Source organism: Mustela nivalis, assembly GCF_964662115.1.
Source record: "Mustela nivalis genome assembly, chromosome: 2".
Taxonomy (NCBI): Eukaryota; Metazoa; Chordata; class Mammalia; order Carnivora; family Mustelidae; genus Mustela; species Mustela nivalis.
In genome coordinates, this window is record NC_139021.1 from 170,968,241 (window position 1) to 170,994,733 (window position 26,493).

Sequence of the window (26,493 nt, forward strand, 5' to 3'; positions counted from 1 at the left end):
TTTCCCTTTTCCAGAATGTCGTATGCTTGAAATCATAATAATGTAGCTTTTTCAGATAGGTTTCCTTCTCCCAAGTATGCATTTAGGATTTCTCCATATCTTTTCATGGCTTGACACCTCATTTATTTTAGAGCCAAATCATATTCCATTGTCTAGATGTCTCACAATTTATTTATCCATTCATCTAACTGAAGGATGTCCTGGTTCCTTCCAAGTTGTGGTAACTATGAATAAAGCTACTATAAACATCTGTGTGCAGACTTTTGTGTGGACATAAGGTTTCAACTCATTTGGGTAAATACCAAGGAGTACAATTGCTGGATGTGATAAAAAATATACATACATATGTATATATATACACATATATATGTGTGTGTGTGTTAGACAATGCTTAGTTTTCTAAGAAACTGCCAAACTGTCTTCCAGAGTGGCTATACCACTTTGCACTGCTGCCAGCTACTAATGAGAGTTCCTGAGGCTCCTCGTCTTCATCACCATTTGGCGTTGTTGGCGTGCTGTATTTTGGCCATTCTAATAGGTGTGCGCTGGTATCTCTTGTTTCTTTAATTTGCCTTTCCCTGTTGATATGTAATGATGAGTGTCTTTTCATAGGTTTATTTGCCACCAATATAGCTCCTTTGGTGAGGCATCTGTTCATATCTTTGGCCATTTTAAAAAAAAAATCAAGTTGCTCATTTTCCTATTGCTGACTTCTTGGGTAATAGTCCTTTATCAGAATGGGAGTCTGTGACTTGTCTTCTCACTCTCTTGATTTAGTGAATTTTTAATCTGCTATTATATTTTTAAACTCCAAGACTTCCATTTACTCCTTTTTTTTACCATTTTTATCTCTTCACTGATGTCCTCTATGCAATGCAACACTGTCGTCATACCTTCCTTTACTTCGATAATCACGCTTTCCTTGAGTTCTGTGGACATATTTATAGTGGCTATTTTGAAGTCTCTTTCTGTTAAATCCAACATCTTGTCTCTCACAGGCAGCTTCTGCAGCCTGCTTTTTTTTCTGGTGTGTGGGTCATACTTTCCTGTTCCATTGCACGCCTCGTAATTTTTTGTTGTTGTTGCTGGAAACTGAACACTTTCGATAATGTCCTGCCACTGCTCGGGTCCCCCAGTTGTTATTGTTTCTTGCCTGTTTAGTTTTAGTGACCGGCTGGATTACAGTCACCCTGGGGTGACTGTGGTATTCACAGGGACCCCTTCCTCTCTTTCACTGACCACACCCAGCTATTAAACTCTCCTAATTTCCAGATGACTGCTCTATTGTTTTCAAAAGTGCACTTGGGCATAAACTGCTCCACAAATGAACTCAGTCAATGTGTGGCTCCTTTGAAGGAATAGTTACTGAGGTCCGTGTTTGGTGTTTGTTCGGACCTCAGGAGGTCTCCTGTCTAGCTCATATTCCTCTGTTCTGTCCTGCAAACTAGCCAGTCTATAGTCTAGGCTGTTCGTGAGACTCACGAATCACCTGTCAGTTGCCTTTAACCATGATCTCCACTGCTCTCCCAAGCGCCTTTACACTTGAACTGTTTCAGTCTGTGTTTTAAATGAAAGTAGTCCCTCCATGAAGAGATGAGCTGTTTTATAAAATTGCTGCTCCCCTCCACCCCGGGGCAAAATATCAGAGCCAGGGCCCTGGAACTGGGAATGCCACAATGACAAGATGCTCTCTGAGTGACATTTTTGCTCGAGGAGCCCAGCACTCCCTGCAAGGGCCAGGGCAGCAGCCGCCTGAGGTCCTCCTGGCTGGCCTCTCCTGGCATGGGACCACAGCCTCAACAGCAGGGGCAAGAACAGTGCGGGTTCCAATGTTCTCATCACCCCTTTCTCAAGGTCAAGTCCCTATTCTGCAAATGGGGGCTGGGCAAAACAGGGAAGCCCCCACCTTTTGACCATATACTTGCCAAGACTAAGCCTCAGCAACTGGAGGCTGGGGGGTCGGAAACATGGAGTTGCTGCTCCTCCCAGGAAGGGAGCCCTCCACTGGGAGCTGGGTTGGTGGCCACTGCTGTCTGGAGTAGGGGCTTCACTTTGCCGAGGGAGAGGGCACTCTTGTTTCAGATACCCCAGACGCTCAACTTTTTACCAAATCTGCAAAGATTTTCTCACGATGTTTCTTCATTTACTGTTTGAACTTGGGACCCTTTCCAGGGGCTTTCAATGTTTGCTTTTTAATCATTTTTCACCAGTTTCTCTGGGGAGCAGGTCCATAGAGTTCCACACACTGTCATTCCAGAAATCGGTCTCCTCTCCCATATCCTCACCTGCTGTCCTCTGGGCAAGGGCCATCATTCCCTGCCCGGCACTCATGAAACTCTTCCTTTATGACTTCCATGTTAGCCATCTCCAAAGCCATCGTGCATCATCTCGTGTCGTCAAAGCTTAAGGCTTTCATCCAACCACTAATGAAAATGTTAAGCTGCACTAGTAGAAATTCCAAAACCCTCCTGAAGCCAAAAATCTCACCTGGCATTCAAGGGTTCGAAGTAGGGGTGTACGTGTGTGTGTGTGTAGGACTGGGACTTGAAGGTAAGAGTTTCTGGAGGCTGGAAGTCCAAGATCAAGGTGTCTGTGTACTTGGGTTCCAGTGAGATGTCTCTTCTGGACCACCAACTCCCAGTTTCTCAGTGTCCACCCCCGGTAAAAGTTGGGGGCTAACTTTGTGGTTTGGGGGGTTTTTATTTTATTTTTTTAACAAGAGCACTAACCCCATCCGTGAGAGTACCACCACCCGCATGACCTAAGCACCTTCCCAGCACCCCCATCCCCATCCTAACCCTATCACCTTGGGGATTAGGATTTCAACATATGATTTCAAGGGGTGGGGGTGACAATTTCAGATCTTCTACTCACATTCTAGTTTTATTATTTCTACTTGACACATAGGCCACATTATGAAATTGATATTTCCCAAGGTATGTTCTGGGAAATGCTAGATGACACAGAAAAAAAAAATTCCTCGCTTAGTAATTTTTAGGTTACATAAAAATAATTCCAGAGGAAGTTTGGCTCTGATCTCACTAGATCTCAGGAGTAAGATTCAAAGAACAAGTCTTGTATTCATTACACTAAAACTGATGAGGGAACAAAAGGCAAGCTGAGGACAAAGCAGGAGCTGACACCCCACAACCCCCCTCCCATGAGATATATGCGACATTCTCAGGCCTTCCTGGCTGCCCTAAAGGAAAAACAGTTAACTTGTAGAGATCACAATCCTGCCAAGACCTGAGTCTCCCTGCATTTACAAATGTCCTAGTGATTGACAAGGAAGCAGCTTTCTTATCAATAACTTAACTTCCAAAGACCCATAACTCGGTTCTTGAAGCCCTAACATCATCTTCCCCTCCCTATAACTGAGGGAGGCTGAGGCAGAGGGAAATGTAAATAAAGTCAAATTTCTTCTAAACCTAAAGCTCATTGATAAGGACGCGTGATAGCAGGAGTGGGACATTCCCCCCGGAAGCTCCCAACTGTCTCTCTGTTCATGCCTTGCTAAAAAAGAAAACAACCATAACCTGACAAACAGCAAAGCCTCCCATATTCTGTGTGTCTTCTTTCAAACCCTCCCTTTTCCTTACCTCCCCCAACCGCATAGTATATAACCCGCCACCCTTCACAGCCCCAGTGTAGTAGTAGCTCTTTCCGCCCACGCGTCCTGTCCCCGTGTTTTAATAAACCACCACTCTGCACCAAAGATGTGTCAACAATTCTTTCTCGGTCATCGGTTCTGGACCTCACCCCACTGAACCTCACTTATATTCTAAAACTTCATCAAAACCAAATATGGGGGTGCCTGGGTGGCTCAGTGGGTTAGCCCTCTGCCTTCAGCTTGAGTCCTGATCCCAGGGTCCTGGGATCGAGCCCTGCATCAGGCTCTCTGCTCAGCAGGGAGCCTGCTTCCCCTGCCACCCCCACCCCCCTGGCCTGCCTCTTTGTCTTTTTTGTGATCTCTGTCAAATAAATAAATAAATAAAATCTTTTAAACAACAACAACAACATGAACAAGTAATAGTACCCCCATTTCATGGACAAAGAAGCTGATCCCCGGAGATGGGAACAGTACTGGGCTTGAACAGTGGACTTCCCAAATTCGTGTCCACCTGGAACCTCAGAATATAACCTAATTTGGAGATAGTGTCTTTGCGATATGGTTTACATGAGGTCATAATGCATTAAAGTGATCTTAATCCAAAGACCAGTAATCGTACAAAAAGAAGGAAATCTGGACACAACCACAGGAGAGAGGGAAGGCTGTGTGAAGACAGAGGGACCCCGAGACACACAAAGAGAAGGCTGTGCAACGACAGAGTAAGAGATGCAGTCACACACCTACCTACAAGCTAGGGAGTAGCAAGGATTTCCAAAAGTTAAGGAGAGAGGAAGGGAACAGCACCTTCTCTGGACCCTGAGGGAGCCTGGCCCTGGTAACACCTTGAGCTTGGACTTGCAGCCCCCAGAACAGGAGAGAAAGTATTTGTTATTTCAAGCGGCCAAGTTTCCTAAGCAGCCTTAGGAAACCGACACAGTAACTATCTAAATAAACTGCAAATATTCACTATTGTTTTAAAAACAATAACAGCAAAGCAATATTGAATTGTAACTGCCCTTACTGTTTTTTGGCCTAAAAAATACAGTGGATTTAGAGGCGTCCAAACCACAGGCACCCACTTCATTACTACCACTGGCTCTTTAAGGGTGATCTCCGAAAGAATTTGTGAGTATTGGCTTCTTGTGAGCTAAATGCTCGTGAATTTGGAGTAAAATCTTCTCTTCCTACTCCAGATTAATTTTTTTTTAAATATTTATTTATTTGACACAGAGAGAGAGATCACAGGTAGGCAGAGCAGCAGGCTGAAAGAGAGCTCGATGTGGGGCTCAATCCCAGGACCCTGAGATCATGACCTGGGCCGAAGGCAGTGGCTTAACCCACTGAGCCACCCAGGCACCCTCCAGATTAATTTTTTTAAGGTTTTATTTATTTATTTGACAGAGAAAGAGATCACAAGTAGGCAGAGAGGCAGGCAGAGAGCCCTATGTGGGGCTTGATCCCAGGACCCTGAGACCATGACCTGAGCCGAAGGCAGTAGTAGCCCAACCCACTGAGCCACCCGGTGCCCCTCCAGATTAATTTTAAAATTTTTATCAAAAACTCATTGAGCATTTTTTGAGACGTTTCTGCAGTCAACAAATTTACTTAATTTTTTCTTTCTTATTTTCTGGCATATTGCTAGTTTAACAGGTTCTGAAAATAAGGTCTTTTAATTAACTAATCCTTCAGAAACAACATATGGTTACCAGATTAAAGATTAAAACACGGACAGATATTGCCTTTTCCTATCCTCACACTATCTCAAATGAACCTCATGACCACAGCAGGGCACTGACCCACAAAGAAACTTTCTGATCATTTACTGAGCCTACCTCCCTTTTAAAAAGATATTTTTCTGGGGATTGTGATTCTGCTGGGAGAGAGGGAACAGAAAGGGAAGGAATCTTTTAAAGACAACATTAGACGCCCCCCAAAGGAAAAGATCTTCTTTAAAACTGTGTCTTGTCTCAAAGGCATAGGCATATCTCCATTGCTCTTATTTTTGGTAGCTGTAGTGGCTAGTTGGTTTTTGAAGGGAAACTCAGCAACAGTCTCTGCTTAAGGAAGCACTCAGATTTTATTTACTGTAGGGGAAGGAATAGGTACAGCCATGGTGAACCCAGGCAGGGCTTGAATAAATACAGTAGTTTGGTTAAAACTCCCTTTACTCATTTCGGAAGCACGCTGGGGTTTTTCCTATCTTCTACTATAAAAAGATGTATTTTTTTCTAAAGATTTTGTTTATTTATTTGACAGACAGAGACCACAAGTAGGCAGAGAGGCAGGCAGAGAGTGAAAGGGAAGCAGGCTCCCCGCCAAGCAGAGAGTCCGATGCGGGGCTCCATCCCAGGACCCTGGGATCATGACCCGAGCTGAAGGCAGAGGCTTTAACCACTGAGCCACCCAGGCGCCCCCCTACCTTCTACTATAGACAAAATCTCCCTCCTAAACTCGTACCCAAAAGATTCAACAGCTTGCCTACCTCTGAAGAGCCACCCTCCACAACCAAAAAAATCCTTCTTTTCCATTTGTCGCCTGGGCGCCTGAAGACTTGTAAAATACAATAGATAATCTCTTCTAGATCTATTTACACAGGTTTCTGTGTCTAACTGACAAGTCGAGTTAACGTTTTGATAAAAGGCACAGGGAGCTGTGTGGTTGTTTTTTTGTTTTTTGTTTTTTTAAAAAAGAACACTGAAGGATGGGCTCGGTTTAAACCCATGCAAGAGGCTTTGGACCCCTGGCCTACTCACAAAACTAGACAAGTCTGACGCGAGCCTCCCTGTTATCAGCGGTCACCGTGCCCCCCTCCGCCCCGGCCCTTTGCGTGCCAGGAGTCGGTTGCGTGGTGAGCAGACTGATGGCCCAAAGATACCCACATCTCAGTCCACAGAACCTGGGTGACGAAGCTGGAAAAGGCAAGGAAACCATCCTTCCTAGAGCCTCCAGAAGGGAAGCAGTCATGTTTTTGGCTCGCTGAGGTATTTTGGTCTTCTGACCTCCAGAACTATTAGACAACAAACAGGTGCTATTTCAAGCCGCCAGATGTGTGGTCTTTTGTCACAACATCGCATCAAAAACTGATACAGTTGGGAAGTTGTGATTATAAAAAAGAAAAAGAGGGGGAATGGAAGAAGGAAAAAGACAAGCAGGCCCCGGAGCCTCTCCTGTCTCAGCCCCGCAAAGGTGTTTGTGGCTTAGGTCAACCTACTTTATAAAACGGCTTTCCTTGGAAGAAGGGAGTCCGAAGGCCAGGCTGTGGGCTCTGCACACGGGCACCACGCCTGGCAGAAGGCACTCATTGACTGATGGATGGTTTTTCACTGTTTCCCAAGCTCACCTACGTCTTTTTTTTACCGCTATCTTAGATTCACCCTCTCCCCATGTGCCCCTCATAGCCTCACACTCAACCCTGTCTCAAGAACAGCCTTTGTTTTTTTTTTTTTTTTTAAAAAAGGGGGGGTGTTAAATAAGACTTCTTCCTATAAACCCAAGTCTCAGAGAGTAAAAAGAACAATTAAGAGAAAAGCAAGAGCGTCACTCATTATGCAGAAAGCAAGCCCGAGGCGGCAACAAATCCTGGGACTTCATGGCGTCCTGACAACATCATGGTTGCCGGCGGGCTGAAAAAAAGGAAATGGCTTCCTCAGGGAGCATCTTACTGGCAAATAAAGCATTCTTCACGTTCATTCTCATGGTTTGCTACCAAGCTTTTATTCTGCCTTGGCAGCATTTTGAAAGAATATCTGTGCTTGGACCAAGACAAGACACACAGTTGAACTGGTGGCCCATTTTCCAGCAAGACACAGCTTCGTCCTCTGAGAACAACAGAGCCCCCAGTCAGGTTTCTAAGTGCTTCTGGCTGGAGCGAGTGGACGCTGTTTTCAGACGGAGCAGGCCTGACAGTGTCAAGCAAGCCCACGTCAGGAAGCAACAGCAGCCCGCACTCCCACTGAGAGACAGCTGGCCTGCCGGCAAGATGGAGACAGGGACGGGCAGCTTGGAGCTAAACCAGGAAGGTTCTAAAACTCCCTGTGAAGACCTTCTGTCACCGGGGTGGGGCCTTGGGTACGTTTTCTTGGCCATCTGGATGATCACCATAGGCTCTAGGTAAACATATTTCTTCTTCAAAGGAGCCCCCACATAAGCCCGGGGCCCGTCCACCTGATAGTGGACATTGTCCCCGAAAAGAACATTTCCCGCGTGGACCCCCAGGAGTGGGGCTGGCCGGCCCACCTAGAGTCCCCCAGAGACAGCCAGGTGGGGTCTTTCCCCAGGACATGGGTACCTGCCAGGGAAACCACATCCCGGGGGGACGTTTTGTCAGGTGGGTATTACTAGATGGGGTTTTACCACCAGGGAGAGCAAACACCCCGCATGGGGGACGGACTGCCTGCCTGAGCTGGCTGGAGGCCTCAGGGGGTCACAGAATTGTGGGGGGCAAGCTAGGGGAGCCATCATAGCCTTGGGGGGGTCAGGCCCACATTGCTGATGACCAGGGCCCCACGGCAGAACCTTAGAACCCCGGTACCCCGAAACGCTGGGGCGGGGCCCTGACTTCGCACTTGCCCCATATCACCACTCTGTTTGTGACAGTCCAGGTGGCCCTAAGGCCGCTGAGCCACTCATGCTGCCGTTTTCTCGCCCTCCACGTCAGAAAAACTGGAAAGAGGATGTTCTTTCATCTGCTGTTTACTTTGTCTGAAGACTGATAAAATGTTTCCGTGCCCATAACAAAATGCACTTGTTTCCCCTGAGATTAAATCTGTTATTTACTGAGGGCTGCAGCCTGGGCATATCCTGGGAAGGCTGGAGCGGAGGCATCTGCAGACCCAGCCTTTGCCCGGTGAATCGGCAGCCTCCAGGCCGTTCTCAGAAAAACCCGGTTCTCGGCCAAGGTTCTTCACCTTCTGTGCCCAGCCCCGCTGGCGATGCCCATGGATGGGGTCATTGGTCTCCACCTGCCACCTGTAAGTGGGGATGGCCATCGTCCCCTGAGGTTAATGACATGCCCAGGGGCACCCAAACAGTGCTGCCCACCCAAGATTCAAACCCCAGTCCGTGCCTCTCGAGAGCCACCAACGCCACTTCCTTCCTATTAAAAGGGTGTCAGTTTGGAATCTGACACATTTCAGAGATAAAGTATAAAAAGATCTTAGGAGATAGTGTTAAAATGGCATGCAAAAATAAATTCAAAACACGTCAACGTCCATAAAAAAAGACAAGTGACATTAATTAAAAATATTTGTTGTTTTTCCTTCTGAGCACATCTCCCCAAGACCTCTCTCTCCCAAGCAATGTTCTGTTTCCTTAGGTTGAAAGCAGGCAAGCTGCATTTCCTTTGCCACAGCCTAAACCTGACTTTGCACCGTTGACATGGACGTCTTACCTAAAAGATTGCTTTATTAACATAGAAGTTTTAAAAAGCAACAAGGAAGACATTCGACACATCCTTTCTCCTGGGAAGTAAGCAGGCTTCAGAAACAGACTCACAGTCAAGTTTGAGGACAGAACAGAGCCACACCCAGCTCTGGCTGAAGCCACTAATTGTCTTTGCCTGAGAAACAAACATGAGGCTCCAGAAAAGCCAGATGTCTTCAATGTCCATGCCTGGCATTTCTTTCTGTTCGCTGTCCACATGGAGTCTTCCTTTGATGTCTCTTCCTTTGCCAGGTGCAGGTGCATCATAACTGAATTTGGGGCATCGACGTGGTTTTCAAAACCAACTCCAGAGACAACTACAAATCTACCATCAGGGTTAGGCACTTGAAAGGGTTCTCGCATTTCATTCGAAAACCGATCTCTGTAGGGCTTGTTCATAATCCTCACCACAATGACTGGGGATTTACAAGGAGGGGACAGCTTTCTCATTTGGAAGAAAGGCAAAGCGGATTTGCATGATACCCTACTTCCAGGCAGGGCAGGGTAGCTGTGTCTGGATGAAATGCTCCCGGCCAGCCCGGTGCACCAAGGAGAAGGGGCAAGGGGAGGCCACGGGAGAAATGGAAGACAGAAATGCGCCACTGGGCAGCTTAGGGGCCTGTGAATCTTTCTGCCGATGTACTTCTAATTCAGGGCAAGGCCGGGGGAGGGGAGTGGGCTGGTGAGAAAATGGAAAGCTCATTTTAAGACAGGGAGAGCTCTGAAATCTTATTATGCTGAGTAATTGCCGAAGGCTTAGAAATCCCTGCACCACTTGGGAGATTTGGCATCAGAGGAGGACAGAAGTGAAGTGATCGTGGCTGGAGAGTCCCCCCCACCCCCCCGCCCCGAGCCAGGGCACTAGATCTCCTTAGTGCTGGTCCTTATCATTACTCCTCCAATGCCACGCAAGGCAGGGACACATTTGTGCTGTCCCTTGAGGCAATCAGATGCTTAGGCCAGTGGGGAATTGATTCAGGAACCGGGGGCACATGCAGATGTCGACCAGACCTCAAAGCGACTGCCCCAAGAAACAGAGGAAACCAGAGCTACCTTCCACCGATTCCATCGGTAGAAGCCAGAGGATTTGAATTCTCCTTGGTGTTGAGCTATAAAGCCAAATGGCTTTAAAAAAGAAATTTTTAAAAAATGGCAAAAGCTTTAGAGTCCCTAAACCCTCCAGAGTCAGGGTGTGGAGGCAACTTAATAATGGGAATTACCAAGCAGAACGTTCCTCAAAGAAAATGGAGGGCTTTGGGTGCCTTTTGGTCTACTCCCCACCAGAACCGGAAGTGGGAAGCTGGGTGACTGGAAAGACTTCATGGCTCTTACCTCACTTGTTTCCACATGCAGTTAAGAGAAGAACTTGTAGAATAGAAATGTCAAGACCAATTATATGCTCAGAGTTACAATTACACCTCAGAACCTCATCTTTCTCTCTTTTCGAAATCTGCCACATTATCATTAATCAAGGCAAAGCTTGCAACGTTGTAGCTATGTAAAACCTTCACAAAATCATTTGGTCCTTGTTTTTTTCTACTTTGTTCCTTTTCAGTTAATGTAAGATAATTTCCCCCCCCCTTAACATCTCCGACTTCAGGAAAGACTTTGACAACCCCTCATAAGCCTGCAGATTTCGTGACAGATCTGTGATTATATTTAAGGAGGCTTGTCATAGGAAGTACACTCAAGTTTTTTTTTTTTTTTGCTGTTGTCCTGATTTTAATGAGTGCAGTGAACTCATGATGTTCTAATGAGAGCCTTCTGCGTCTCAGAAAAGGGGGAGATGGGGGGACCTACAGAAGGGGTAGTTACCGCTAATAAATAAAAGCAAAATAAACAAACATTCTGAACTAAGCCATGCTAAAGAGAGGCAGGCTGGACCAGGGAAACTGAGGCAGGGTGACCTGAAATGGTCCAGTTGGGCGAAGGGATCCACATTGGGGACAACTTTCCTACGACACAGAGGCTGTAGTCTGTGTTGGGATAGGTCTGCAAGGCAGCTGTCAGCGGATACAGGGAAACCAGACTCCCTCTGATCACAGAGAAGAGCTCGACAACAATGAGACAGGATTGTAAGTGGAATGGAGAGAAAAGATGATGCACTCCCCATTTCCAGAGGTGTTCAAGCAGAGACTCGGTAATCAGCTGGCAAAAAGCACGTGGAAAATATTGCTCCTTTGGGCTGGATGAAACTAGATAACCAAAGGACCCACGTGCCTTCCAGATCAGTCTGTGATTTCCTGGCAGTGGACCACCCGTAACCCACTCCGGGGCTCAGTTTCCTTATCGGAAAGAGGAGGGCCCTGACACGAGATAGACATCGAAGATGGTTCTCAGCCCAAGATGGTGTCAGCCCATCACCCGGTAAACTGGTGTTAAGTTGGGAGCAGTGTTCAGGCATCCTAACTCCCTGTCCAACCTGAAAGGGGTCCCTGAACTTCTCTGGGCCTTCCTCTGAGGTCTTTCCTATAATCCGTAGACAAGATTGGAGACTGGGACAACATAAGGCCACCAAGTGTTTGAGGCAGCACTATAAAAAGCAATAGGTCAAAATGCCTGAAGCCAAAACATTTGTGAAACAGAGGTTTTCTGAAGTGTTTTTCAGACAAAAAGCAATCAAGAAGAGTACTGGGACAATGCCTTTGAGTTCCCAGCTGTGGGATGTAAGGGAGCTCACAGGTTTGGGGAGAAAGTTTCGGGGCTAAAGGGAAACTCTCCCCAAGGGAGGAGGGAAGACTTTACAACTTTACACCTTGCTCTACCCCAGGACTCTTCCCTTTTCAGCCCCATTCATGTTTGGTATACAGTTGGTGCTTAAAATATATTTGGATGAATAAAATAAGTTTTACTGAAGGAAAATACAGCAAATCTGTTCTAAACTTACATATCTATTTCAAACATGCATATTATATAACATACTCTTTCATTACCTTGATAATTGTTGTTGAGACACCAGTAAGACAAAGTCGGTGGGGGGAAGATGGGGATAAGGACATCTGTAACAGCACAGAGACAAGTGTCAGGGCTACCTGGGTGGATGAAGCCCGGAATGCCTTGAGACGACTCCCTAGCACGCTCCCTAATTTCTGGTTAAAGTCATCCGTGATGGAAAGATCTGCCTTGCTGGTGACCATTTGTCCTTATACAGAAAGAAAAGACCTTTGCACCAATCCAGAAAGCAACATGGACTTCTTTTCTCTCTAAGCTGTTGAAAAAAGGAAGAGCAGGGATACTTTGCCTATAAAACTGAAATGCAGAGACTTTAGATCTCTTCCTGCTTGCTGTGGTTTGCATCTCCAGGCCCCCAGCCAGTGAGCTCCTAACAGGACCGGCCCTGGGTAAAGTGGTAGAATGACTGGAAGAAACAGATTCTTTCCCACTCCCCAGGACCTTCTCTCATGTTCTACCCACTCACCCTGCATGCTTATCCCCAAGGCCCATTGAGAATAGCTCCAGAGCATTCTGTTGATGCCTATTTCGTGGTCTTCATAAGATTCCATCTCCCATTCAGCTCAACAGACCCATGCTCCCAGGTACACTTGAGCATCTCTGGACCCCCTATCTGAAGAGGGGCTTCATGTGCTTGCTGAAGATACAGCTCACCTACGGCTTAGGGTGTTACTCTTCCTAAAATAGAGATGTTTTAAGATTGCGGTCCAAAGAATGAATCTGTCAGAGGCAAAGTAGGAAGGAGGTAGAAAAGTTGGATTGGGTACAAGAAACCCTGGCTGAGCGACATCCAGTTCTTGATGACCAATAGTTAAAACACATGAACTAAAAAGAGAATATTTTATATCGAAGCGATTTTAAAAAATTCAGGATGTAGGATTGCCAAATCTATGTTCCACTAACTTTTCAAATGATATAGGTCAATCGATGGTACCTCCTTGTGAGACCATGGCCACTAACGACTACTATTTTCCAGTTCTTCCAATGGTTTGCTAGATGGGAACTATACTCTCTGGAAGGAGAAGTCTAACTTGAGGTCTAGTTCCTTGCATGCAAGTGTTTGCTCTCTGATTAGACAGTGAGCTCATTGACAACAAAGATCTTGCCATAATATTCTCCGTACCCACAGCACAGAGTGGTGGACCCATAGTGATAGGTAGAAGGACAAATGGTTGAGCCCGCCATGTAAACTACAGATGCTATAGGGATCGAGGTGGTACAGACAAATACAGAGGTCAGAAGAAGACATCAGAACAGAGTAGGGAGACAAACAGAGGACAGAGCCCTTGATCCAGCTGGGTTCTTGGTGGGGACAGGGAAGCTTCTGGGCAGACTGGAGAGAGTCCCTGTGCCTTTGCTTCTCTTTCTGCCAAAGGAGTAGGTTTAGACCAACCAGTTCTAAGGTCCCTTCCAGTCTGAGATGCTTTTGGACCACAAACTGTGAATCACTAGTCACTGGGCCCTGCAGAATACAAGTGGGACAGTTGCTTTCATCAGAAGGCCAGCCAGAAGGTGGCAGGCACTTAGGCATGATTTTTAGTGTTATTTTAAGGATAATCCTTAAACCTTAATCACAATTCACATGATGAGCTATTTTTCCTTGTACAAGAGGAAATTCTTGCATTTCAATAGCTGCAAACATGAGCAAAAGTCCTTTGCCAAAGCTCTGTGTCCAAAGAACATCCTTTGAGCCTTCCTCTCCTTTGATGCAATGCTGCGGATTCCTCTGTGTGAACCCACCGTGGATGCACAGAAGGACACGTCCCACAGCCATCCTGCCACACCCACCCCTTTTCCAGGTGAACCCCAACCTCTGTTTCTTATTCTAAGTCAGCACATGCAAGGAACAGAGACTACCAAAGACTCCATACACACACACGGAGCTATTGTGAGCCGGTCGTTCCAAGTGCCTTCAAGTTCAAGGGAATGAGGGGGAGAAGGGCAGAGGGATTCTAATCTTTGGCCTGTCACGTGGAAGAAGAAAGAAAATCTCACGGACCCACATTTTCTGTCCTGTAATGTTTATCATCTTAGATCAGAGGCAGAGAATCTACTCACCGCGTCCCTTTTCTTCCCCCCAGTCCTGGGTTATGGCTGCTGGCTTAGAAGACAGGCTGTTTGGGCCAGGAGGGGAACTGAGGGAACTGAATTCTGGATGGAGGCTAATCCAGAGTCTTTGTGCTTTGTGAACCACTATCAACAAACCCTTTCACCATGCTGTAGACATCAGGAAGTTTGTGGCTGAGATCTTTTTCGAGGGAGACAATACAAATATTGGTTTCCTGGAGCTCAATGACATAACAAATGACAGCCAACTGGGTGGCTTCAAACACATTTATTCTCCCACAGTGCTGGTGGGTAGAAATCTGAAATCGAGGTGTTTGTGGGTTGACCAGGCCTTCGTAGGCTCTAAGAAAGACTCCTCCTTGCCTCCTCCCAGCTTCTGATGTCTGCTGGTAATCCTTGCCCTTCCTTGGCTTGTAGCTACATCACCCCAGTCTCTGCCTCCATCGTTGTATGGCATCTGCTCCCCAGCCCCCATGTCTCTGGGTCTTCACATGGCCTGCTTATAAAGACACTGTCATTGGACTTAGGGCCTACCCTAATTCAGTATGACCTCACCTTAATTAAATACATCTGCAAAGACTCTAGCTCCAGATAAGGTCACATTCATAGGTTCTGGGAGGATATGAATTTGGTAGGGGTGGGAGATGGGGAAGGGGACACTATTCACCCTAGTACCATACAGCAAAGGGCAAAGGCTGCAGCCTAGAACTCAGAAGACCTGAGTTCAAGGTCTGACTCTTGTACTTACTTATGTGGACACAGAGGAGTCATTAAATTCTCAATGTCTTTGCTATAAAATGGGACCACCACCACTGACACCTCAAGGTTGCTGTGAGACAAGGGTAAGAACCTCTGGGGGACGGGGGTATGGAATTACTTTGATGAGAAACCAGCCCCCCAGTCCACCAGTGGACTGTCTAAGCTGCAAGTCACAGAACTTTATGTGACAGGCAGCTGCTGAGATGGCCCCCATGTCCCTTGTGTCCTAATAGCCACATCCTTGTATAATCCTTTCCCCTGGAGTACTGACAGGACACCTAGTGACTTCCAGTCTAATGAACCTGGCAAAAGTGATGGGCTGTCCCTCCAACTTCTGTCTTACTCCCCTTCTCTCGCTTTCTCACCCCCTCACCGTGATGGACAACAGCTGCCAAGTAACTTCCCTGTAGAGCGGCCCACGGGGCAAGGAACTGAGGGCTCTGACCAGCAGCACAAAGAATCGGAAGGATCCTGCCAATACCACCTAAGCAGCTTAAAAGCAGATCCATCGCCAGCTGACCTTGAGACGGCTGCTGCCCAGCCAAAGCCGTAATTATAGCCGGTGAGAGACCCTGACCAGAGGAGCCCCCCAGATTCCTGACCCATAGAAATTAGGAGAATGAAGGTTATTCCGAGCCACTAGTTGTGGGATCATTTTTCCATAGCCCTAGAGAACTAACTGCTGTAGACTGAATGTTCATGATCCTCCCCACCCCAGTCCTTACGTTGAAACCTAATCCTCAGTGTGATGATATTAGCCGGTGGGGCTTTGGGGAGGTGATTGTGTCCTAAGAGTGGAGCCTTCATGAATGAGATTAAAACCCTTATAGAAGAGACCCCCTGGAGCTTCCTCTCCCCTACCACCTTGGAGGAGGGCACAGTGAGATGACAGCCATCTCTGAACTGGGATGTGACCAGACACCCAGACTGGCATCCCCTTGATCTTGAACTTCCCAGCCTTACAGAACTGGGAGAAATAAATTTCTGTTGTTTATAATCCATCTGATATTCCACGATAGCAGCCCTCACTAAGAATTAATAAATTAATACAGTTTATTAAATCAATTTTTAAAATTGAGAAACAAGGGAAAAGAGATGGGTTAGGGTAGTAGTCAAAGACCATACTATCAGAGCTTTAGATTATGCAGTGTTTGGGTAACCCATCTCTCCGGGCGCCATTAACCTTCCCCACTGATGGTTTCACTAAGAAGACCAGAGTTGATGTTTGAGCAAAAGGGACTCACAGGCAGAAGATACCTGGGCCCATAACATGCATTTGCTCTGTGAGGGAAATGCAGGGGCAAGTGCTCACGGCCATAATAGTAGCTTGTCGATTACCTTGTTGAGTTCCTCTGCATTTCATCCGGCAGGGAACACAGGGGACCAGAGTGGGAAACACCAATATGTGACCACTGTAAGACCTTATAAATATTCAGTACCTGGTATGACTATACTTAGTATACCACAAGTGTTTGGTGCCTTGTAAGCTATATGTGTATTATGAGTGTTCAATGCCTCCTGGGTTTTTCCATCATTTTTGAGTTGCTAAAAAGGCATTTTCTTAATCTTAAAACATTAAAGAACCAAGAGAAGCCCTATTATTGTCACTCCTGCCACCTGCTTTACGGGCCACAATTTTGCCATATCTTTTGCCTTCCTTATAATACCTTCTGCCAGGCCTATCAAACTCCTCTTTGCCCTCCAAAGCCCAGCTTAAGTCCCACCTTCTCCAAAAAGCCTGGCTCATATCAGCTCATGGGAATTAACTGGTAATTTTTCAGGAATTTCACAAGCCAGTTCTTGAACATGGGTATTAATAAAAGCTGCATTGTGTAAACTTACAATGAAAGAAATTAAAGACGGAGGTAGTAAATGCTCAGAACTCATCACTTCTGAATTACTATCATACGCTTGATGCTAATCTCTGCTTGAGTGTCTTTGCATCTACTGCACCTTTGTGGCAGAACTCCTCCATAATGATGGGCTCCTGTGTGTCTCCTGTGTCTCCTCCCACCTCCACATTTCATGAAGTCAACTTGGTGACTTGAAATTAACCAGGGTGGAATTAACGGTATTTACACCATGGAAGTGGCAAACACTACAAAGTAAAGCTTTTATTTTCTTCCCCAGGGGCTGGTTGTTCAACATCTACCAGCGCTACCACAGATTCCAGCCAAAATAACCCCTCTGAATTCTAAACTCTCATAGTGCTTCTTACCTTTTCTGTTCAATGAATGCACATTTAGCATTTGCTGCCTTAGTTACCAGGTATGTTTCCTGTGTGTGTGTGTGTGTGTGTGTGTGTGTGTGCGTGTGCATCCACCTTCTCCTCCTAACTGCACCGTTGCCAGATTTCAGGGCAGGAACAGTAGTCCCCTTTATCCTTTCTGAGCCACCGTGCCCTTAAATAACGTCCTCCTCCTTGGTGTGAAACTCAGGACTATCTCTAGATTTCCCAGCACTCCAGGGGCTCACATTCTCACCATGTCTCTCACTACCATTCTGGCTCCTGACCTCCCTGGGCTGCTGCTCTTCTATTTCTGCCCCACACCAGCCCCTATCACTCCTCCTTCTCCACTCACTCCCCTCCCAACCCAGCACCATGGAAATGGCAATATATTTTTACCAAGGGTTTGGATCTAACGGCACTGGAGAACAGCACAGGGATTGGTAATAATTCAACACCAGACTTCCCTGATATAGACATTCCCATCACCAGGGAATCTCTCCTTGCCCTTTTTTCCCTGGTGGCCCCCTCTCCACCAGGACTTTTATCTCCATGTTTGGGGGTCCTCAAACTCTTATTTCCTTACCCAAAAAAGGAAAACCACAATTTGTATAACTTTATGATGCCAAGAGATTTGCTATGAATCCCTCCTCCACAAGGACCCACTTTGCACATTAAAAAATTATGATAAAAACTTTCAACAAAGTAGGTACCTCAATATAATGAAGGCCATATATGATGAGCCCACAGCCAACATCATACTCATTGACCAAAAACTAGATGCTGTTCCTCAAGGATCAGGAACAAGACAAAGATGCCTACTTACATGACTTTTATTCAACATAGTATTGGAAACTCCAGCCAGAGCTATCAATCAAGGGAAAAAAGTAAAAAAGTCAGCCAAATCAAAAAGGAAGAAGTCAAATGGTCTAATTGCAGATAACATGGTACCATATATAGAAAACCTTAAAGACGCCACCAAAACTGTTAAAACTAATCAACAAATCCAGTGAAGTTTCAGGATACAAAATCAATATACATAAATCAGTTGTGTTTCTACACTCTGATAATGAACTGTCAAAAAGACAGTTCTTATTAAGAAAATAATTTCAATTATAATTGCATCAAAAAATATCTAGAAATAAATTTAACCAAGGGGATGAAAGACCTACGCAGTGAAAACTGTAAGATAATGATGAAAGAAATTAATGAAGACACAAATAAATGGAAAAATATGCTGTGCCCATGGATTGGAAGAATAAATTTTTTTTAAAAAGATTTGTATTTATTTATTTGACGGACAGAGATCACAAGTAGGCAGAGAGGCAGGCAGAAAGAGAGCGGGGAGCAGGCTCCCTGAGGAGCAGAGAGCCCGATTTGGGACTCGATCCCAGGGCTCTGGGATCATGACCTGAGCTTTAGCCCACTGAGCCACCCAGGCACCCCTGGAAGAATAAATATTGTTAACATGTCCACACTACCCACAGCAATCTACATATTCAGTACAATCCCTATCAAAATTCCAATGGCACTTTTCATAAAAAGAATAAATGATCCTAAAAATTTGTATGAAACTACAAAGACCCCAAATAACCAAAGCAATCTTGAGAAAGAAGAACAACACTGGAGGCATCATGCTTCCTGATTTCAAACTACAGTGTGTAGCTATGGTAATCAAAACAGTATGATATTGGCATAACAATAGATACATAAATCAATGGAACAGTATAGCGAGCCCAGAAATAAACCCACGATTATATGGTCAATTAATTTACAATAAAGGAGTCAAGGAAATGGGGAAAGAGTAGTCTCTTCAATAAATAGTGCTGGGAAAACCAGACACGCACATGCAAAAGAATGAAATTGGACCACTGTCTTACATCATACACAAAAGTAATGCAAAATAGGTTGTTGTTGTTGTTATTGTTTTTAAGATTTCATTTTCATTTATATGACAGAGAGACACAGTGAGAGAGAAAACACAAGCAGGGGGAGAGAGAGGAGGAGACTTCCCACTGAGCAGGAAGCCCAATATGGGGCTCAATACCAGAACCCTGGGATCATGACCTGAGCCAAAGGCAGAGGCTAAACAACTAAGCCACCCAGGCACCCCTCGAAGTTTTTAAAAAAGTTTTTAAAAAGTTTTTTTAAAAACTTGACCATAGACCTGAAACTCTAAAATTCCTAGAAGAAAACATAGGCAATAAGCTCCTTGACATCAGTCTTGTGATTTTTTTCAGATTTGACAACAGAAGCAAAGGCAACAAAAGCAAAAATAAACAAGTGGGACCGTATCAGACTAAAAGATTTCTATGCAGCAAAGGAAACCCAACAAAGTGAAAAGGCAATGGGAGAAAATATTTGCAAATCATCTATTGGATAAAGGGTTACTATCCAAAATACATAAAGAACTCCTACAATTCAATAGCAAAAAAAAAAAAAAAATCTGATTTAAATATGGACAGAGAAACTAAATAGACATTTTCCCAAAGAGGACATACAGATGGCCAACTGGTACTTGAAAAGGTGTTCAACATTATTAATCAGGGAAATACAAATCAAAACCACAGTGAGATACCACCACACACCTACTAGCATGGCTATTATCAAAAAGAAATAACAAGCGTCGGTGAGGATGTGGGGAAAAGGGAACCCTTGTGCATTGTTGGTGGGAATAGAAGTTCATGCAGCAACTATGGAAAACAGTATGGGAAAAAAAACCAGTATGGAAAACAGTATGGAAAATTAAAAATAAAACAACGATACGATCCAGCAATCACACTTCTGGGTATTTATCCAAAAGAATTTAAAACAGGATCTTAAAGAGATAGTGGCACACCCATGTTCACTGCAGCATTATTCCCAACCAGGAGGTGGAAGAAACTAAATGTCCATAAACAGATAAACAAAATGTGGCCTAGATGTACAATGGAATATTATTTAGCCTTAAAAAAGAAGGAAATCTGATCAGATGCCACAATAAGGTTGGACCTCAAAGATACTTTGCTAAGTGAAATAAGCCAGTCACAAAAAGACAAATATTGCGTGTTTCCATTTATACAAGGTATCTAAAGAAATTAAACCCATAAAAACAGAAAGTAGAATGGTGGTTGCCAGCCACTGGGGAGAGAGGAAAAAGGGGAGTTGTTCCGCTGTAAGAGTTTCGGTTTGCAAGGTGAGAAAGTTCTAGAGATCCGTTGTACAACAATGTACCTACAGTTCGCAATATTGTAATGGATGGTTTAAAATTAAGAGGGTACATTTATGTGTTTTACCACAATTTTTTTAAAGGGCACAGGCACTCTCATTCTACAAATACAGGATTTTAGAATAGAACTCTAGAAATAATAGAAGACAATCATGTGTGTGCCTGCTATAAATTATTCTCGGACTCCCTGTGGTTTTGGACTATCTGGGCTGCTCTTCACCGTCATTGTGAATAAGAAAGAAGTATGTGTCATGGGGTGTCCAAGTGTCTCATGGAGCCCACTTTTAGTCCAGGGATATTCCGTACACTGTATACTCTTTTGATGACTGGAAACAAGCTTCTCCCATGTTATAAATTCAAGTGCACATGGCAGGCACAGCAAAGGGACGGCCCCACATAGGGAGTGCTGGAGAGAGCTGGTCACCTGTCCTCACCCCCAAGCCGGTCTGGTGCCTGGCCCAGCACTTGCCTCTGCCCAGCCTCTCCCCGCAGATCCAGATTACGCTTCACTATTTTGTGAAGTAACCTTTTTGTGAATACCATTTTCTTGAAGCAGAGGACTCTCTCCACCATAGCGGATGGTTTTTCTAATGCTTATGCAAAAGGACAGCCTCCCATTGTCAGAGCATTTGACATTCTCCTCGAAGGAAAAAAAAAATTTTCACTTTACCACCCCCTCCCCCTTTTTTAAGGAGAATGGCAGACATCTGAGATAGGAGCCAGACCAGCTGGAGACCAGCTCCGATGGAGGACGGTTTCCACACGGGAGTTGTCTTGCTTCTCCCTAGCGACTCCAGAGCATGGTCTCAGAGTCTGTCCCGACAGCCTGTGTCAACGTAGCCAGAGGTCTGGTGCGCCCCTTGGAAGAATTTTAATGTTTTTGACAGACTATCTATTAAAATGCTTGTGCCCTCATTTGGAGTTTCCAGTCTGTGTTTGCACTGAGCTCCATCCAGGTGAAAAAGAGAAAGAAAATACTCCACGTGGTCTTTACTGCAGGGTTCAGCCAGATGGGGACCAATGTTTATTGTCAGTGGCACCAAAGTCTGCACCGTCTACCCAGCCTGGAGGCTCCAAACGGCTCCCCCAGGCCACGAGTCTCATGCAGAGTTGGGGTTTGGAAAAGGCCAATCTGGATCTCACAAGTGTACCCAGGCCATCTCCCAAGCCTGAACACATTTATCAAACTGATTTGAAGTCCAGATTAACAGCAGATGGTTTTAGCCACATGCCCCCATTTAGGTCATAAAACCATGCATTTTTAGACCTAGAAAGGATCTGAGAGGTCTTCTAGGTCAACGCCATCATGCTACAAAGTAGGAAAGTGGGCGGGCAGTGAGTCGAAGGGGGTCATTGCAGGACACCTGCTGGTTGGTAACGGAGCCTGGGCCCGAAGCCAGCCAGGCCTCCTGACTCCCCACAATTGTATCTTCCCACTACAGCCTGGCAGAGTTTCCAGATAACCGAAACATTGACAAGACCTTGCCAGCAGCCCACCAACTTCAGTCAATATTTGCTACGACAGAATTCCAGCAGAACCTAGAGATTTGGAAATTTACCTTTGTGGGGTTTGATGGGTTCTAGTGGAAAAAGAGGAGTTTTGACTTTTCTAGAAGTGGTCCGTTTACTTAGTTCACTCACACCGAGTGTTTTGTACCAGACTCATGCTCAGTAGGTTCCTGTTCCACAAACATCCAGCCCATTTCCCCCTATATCTGCATGCCCAGAAATAACCCAGGTGACGAACGTCTTCTGGGCCCGTGAGGCAGACTGAGAAGGGTAGCAGGTAGACCTAGGATTTGGGGGTATTTGGTCCTGGGAACTTCACTTAATGAAGACATTGACTCAAAAGCCAGAGACCCTGGGTTTGAGTTCGAGTCTGGTCAGTCCCTGTGTGGCTCCCTCAGGGTCAATCCCTGCCTGGCCTCGCAAGAGGGATTTAAGGAGCTCGTGCCCTCAGCTCTCAGCTTTGACTCAGGCCAACTGCTAATTTCCTAATTTAGTGCCAGTGCTCTGTCCTTCTGCGCCTAAGGGGTTAGCTTCCCCACATCACCTACCAGATTCCATGATTTGTTCTCAGCATAGGCCCTGACTCTCCCGCACAACCCTATGCCAGATGTCCCTAGTGCTGGGTTCTGGATTCCCTGTCCCTGGGTCCTGCCTTCCTTTTGGGACACAGGACAATCTGTGCTAGACCCCTCTGCTGCTGAAGGCTCGAGTGAGGCAGCTGGTGGTTCTGACCCCACATGTCTATGCCTTCCGCCGATGCCCCACAAGGATGAAGGGGAAGCTGCAGGCTAAACAGCTCTCTGGCTTCCCTCCCGGTCTCAACTAAGTCTGCCTCACCCCCTCCTTCAGTCTTTGGCTGGGTCCTGCTCCAGATCAAGCCTAGGTATTCTGACAGAAGTCAAGAAGGCCAGGCTGGATCCGCTCGATTTAAAGCGACACCATGCTCATATAAATAGGCAAGCACGTGGGTTAGCTCTCCGGTTGTTGGCATGAAGGCATACAGGACAAGGTGCCAAGAATTTGGCCGTTAGAAAGTGAGGCCGTTGGGTCTCAAAGGTAAGTTTGATTATTTATGGTCTTTACAGTGATTCTTGAAAGGGAGCTGGAATGTTCTCCTTAAACAAAGAAGAGGAAAACTTAGAGACTCTGAACATGGCGATGCCTCCGTCCTTGTCCCAGGCTCCCAAGGATGTCCCTGATAATGTGGACTCATCAGCCATAGGAGATCAAAACAAGACTTTGAATCTTGAGGACCTATTTTGAAAGCATGTGTGTATGTGTTCCTTGTTAAAAGGAACTAAATCGGGGGATATAATGAATAGTCTCTGTTTCTATTTAAGTCTTGTTGATCAAATAATCTGAGTTCCAAAAAAAAAAAAAAAACTGAGTTCATGATTTGCCCCCTTGACAATTTCCAAAAGCATGCACCTTGTTTATATGGTTCTCCAAAATGAATCCAACCCACGCCCTTGTCCTATGCTCAAGTCTTGGCTTTTTCCTGGAGCCCTGAGAAAGGTCGAGCAGGGAGTGTAGTGGGAATAAGTGACGACCCCTGGGTGGAAAACAGTGCAGCCTTAGCTGACGGGGCAGCAGTGGAGGCCCCCAGAGGCCCGAGAAGATGAAGGCTTCGGGTCGATCTGGTGATGGGGCAGCGAGCACAAAGTCAGAAGCAGGGTAGTCACGGAGGCGGAAGGCACTCAGTAAATTATGGAACAACTAGCGTCAGGTCCCCTTTGACCTCTCGTTCTGTGCTGACCCCAATAATTCAGAGATGTAAGATTTGTACAGTCAGTTCTGAGGTTATTTCAAATGGTCATGCCTTACAAGAATGTGTTTCACTTGCAAATTTTCAAAAATGCTTTTGTAAACTGCCTTCGGTTGGATTCACCAGAAGTAGGCTCAGAAGAAGATTCGTGTGAGAGCGAGCACCATGGAGGTGCTCCCAGGAGAAACCAGCAAGAGTGGGGAGAAGCAGCTACTGCAGCCCAAGGGCCATCCACCGAGGGAGGTCTCAGATTGGAGCCTCTGGAAGCGAAGCCTCAGAAACCAGGGGATGGGCTCACAGAACCCATCAGCTGGCTCCAAGCGGGCCTGGGAGCAGCGCTGATAGCGGACACTATCAGCTAGCTCCCTCGGTCCCTAAATAACTCAGGGAGGCAGGACGCATTGTACCCCCCATTCACAGAATGGGGAAGCTGAGCTAAAGAGAAACTGCCCCGGAGGTCACACACCCTCAGTGTAAGTAACAAGATACACAGAACTCACCCGGCTGGGCTCAGTCCTCTGGCTCTTCTTCCTCTCTCCCACGAAAGGGAATCTTCCCGCTGTCGGTCCATGCCGGCTTCCCACCTGGCCATGGCGGTGGGCGTCCAGGGCAAGCAGCATAATTAGGAGGTCAAAGCAGCTGCGTTCCAAACCAGCTGGAAATTACTTTGGGATTTGCTGATGTTGTCAGTTGCCCGGCTTCTTAGCCCCCTAAATCAGAACAGATAATCAGGATTTGGGAACGGTTTTGTGCTTATTAATTGTAACACTTCTAGGAAACAGGCCTCGGAATAGGGTTGTTTCTGATAAACTCGCTCTTTGCATTGTCCCAGCCTGAACTTGTGCCCCGCTCCTGCCTGGGCGCGCCACCGCCGCCCCCCCCACCCCCAACCCTGGCCCTGTTCTACTCACTTCCTACCCACATCCTCCTGGCAGTCAAGACCCGCTCTGAGCACGTCTTGCCAGAGGCCCCCACCGGCCCCAAGGGGACTGCCCACCCTGGGCGTGGGCCGTGCAGACTTCGGGTGGTACCTCCTCCTGCCTACCTTTCTAATGCACTTGCTTCTTTCTGCCCAAAGCGAGGATCTGTTTCTTAGGACTGGCTCCCCAGCCAGTGTCATACTGGGGTGTCCCCTGAAGTCCAGCACGATGATTCAGAAACGGTCGACGTGGGAACAGGGGTTAGTTACTCGGCTTTGGAGACAGATAAATGGAAGCACCGGGAGGAGCCCGCCCGGATAAAGCACGAGCCACGCACAGGCAATCACTTCTCAATTTTGCTTGTTGACATCGGGCCGGGCCCGAGATCCCTGTTCGAGACCACCCCTTTTAGGGCTGGCAAAGAAAGGGGCAGGCTCTGGAGCCAGACCTGCCTGCTGAGTCATTAACTGTGTGATCTCAGCTAACCTACTCAGGCAAACCTACTTTTTTCTCTGCCTCTTCTTTCCACCTGGTAAAATGAGGCAATAATAGCCCCTGCCTCAAGAGTCAAGGAGTTCCATGTGCGTAAGGAACTCGGAAGGCTGCAGGTCAAGCGTGCCGCTTGTTAGCTCTGTTCTTACCATGACTATTGCTAGGCATCCAGAGGGATAAAGAACTTGCCTAACACCCCATTTCTGGGTAGATTGTGCTCAAATATCACCTTCGCTGTGAAGCCTCCCCTGGCCACCCCCTCTGCCTGTTTGGACCCTCCCGCCAACCGCCTTGGGCTCGGGATCCCCACACCTCCCCCAGATTCCTAGGAGGGGCTTCAAGGCTTCCTCACTTGCAGAAGCCGAGATGCCAAGATCAGCCTGGCCTGCCTGGTCTCCCCCTGATTACAATCGGCAAGGTGGCTCAGGGCGCTGGTGCTGGGAAGGCAGCCCCGGCCCAGGGGAGAGGCAGGGGATGGGCCCCGAGCCCCAGGCTCTCCACAGACCTGCCCTCCCGCAAGATCATGAGCCACAGGACCCAGACCCTTGCTGAACCCGGGTGGCTGGGAGTTGCTCGGTGGGCTGTCCGCCCCCGGGCGGGTTTTTTTTTCTTATTGCCAAGAATGTCTGCTTCCAGAGGCATTCATCTTTCCCAGGAACACCCCTCAGCTAAAGAGAAAAGAAAAAGCAAACAAAAGAAACCCTCCCCGAACAAGGAGACTTTCTTTCTCTGTGTGTCCCTGATAAGAGAAACCTTCTGCCAACTGTGGCATCCTGTTCTAGACCTTTCCTGTGGCTCCTCGCCACAGCCAGGCCCTCGGGGCTCCTCTGGGTGTGAGGAATGGAGCTGGGGAGCCTACAAGGTCAGCAGGAGATGATCTTTTGAGACTTGGGGATGTGAATTGAAGCTGTCGGTCAAGTGTGCAAAATTGCCCAGCTGAGGCCAATTAATTTCTCTCTCTCCCATACGCACTTTTTTTTAAACCGATTTATTTATTTTTAAGTGAGTTCTCTAGACAACCTGAAGCTTGAGTTCATGACTCTGAGATCAAGAGTCGCGTGCTTCCCTAACTGAGCCGGCCCAGCACCCCATTGCCCATACACATTCCTTTTTTTTACAGATTTTGTGTATTTATTTGACAGACAGAGATCACAAGTAAGCAGAGAACCAGGCACGGAGCCCGACGTGAGGCTCGATCCCAGAACCCTGGGATCATGACCTGAGCCGAGGGCAGAGGCTTTAACCCACTGAGCCACCCAGGCGCCCCACCCATACACATTTCTTAATAACAACTTAGACACATTGCCTACAGGACCTTTAACCCACTGAGCCACCCAGGCGCCCCTCCTACAGGACCTTTAAAACAGAAATGACTGTATCGTCTTTTCTATTCCAAGATACCTCTTCCATTTTGCTAATGAGCTCCACAGGCATGGGTCCCCTGGAGACTGAATTCTGTTGCACAGGGCTCTGCAATCTGATATGGAAACACTTGCCCCATGTGGGTACTGACCCTGGAAATGCAGCTAGTCCAAATGAGATAGGCTGTAAGTGCAGAAGCAC

At 46.6% G+C, this 26,493-nt stretch overlaps 1 protein-coding gene across 4 annotated transcripts in view; it reads right to left on the reverse strand.

Moving 5' to 3' along the window:
* Window positions 1-26,493, reverse strand: part of LOC309859993 (uncharacterized protein) — a 130,449-nt gene that overhangs the window by 25,541 nt on the left and 78,415 nt on the right. The window contains exons 1-2 of one of the 4 annotated variants that reach the window (XR_014309069.1): window positions 24,564-24,874; window positions 24,019-24,228 (exon numbers count right to left, since the gene is read on the reverse strand). Coding sequence is in view for 1 of the 4 variants with exons in the window: in XM_082721362.1 (XP_082577488.1) it covers window positions 24,019-24,138 (120 nt within the window). In the remaining 3 variants the exon portion in view is untranslated. Of the gene's footprint in view, window positions 1-24,018; window positions 24,229-24,563; window positions 24,883-26,493 lie in introns of those variants that run through there. The other 3 variants (XR_014309072.1, XR_014309073.1, XM_082721362.1) reach the window with 3 other exon arrangements.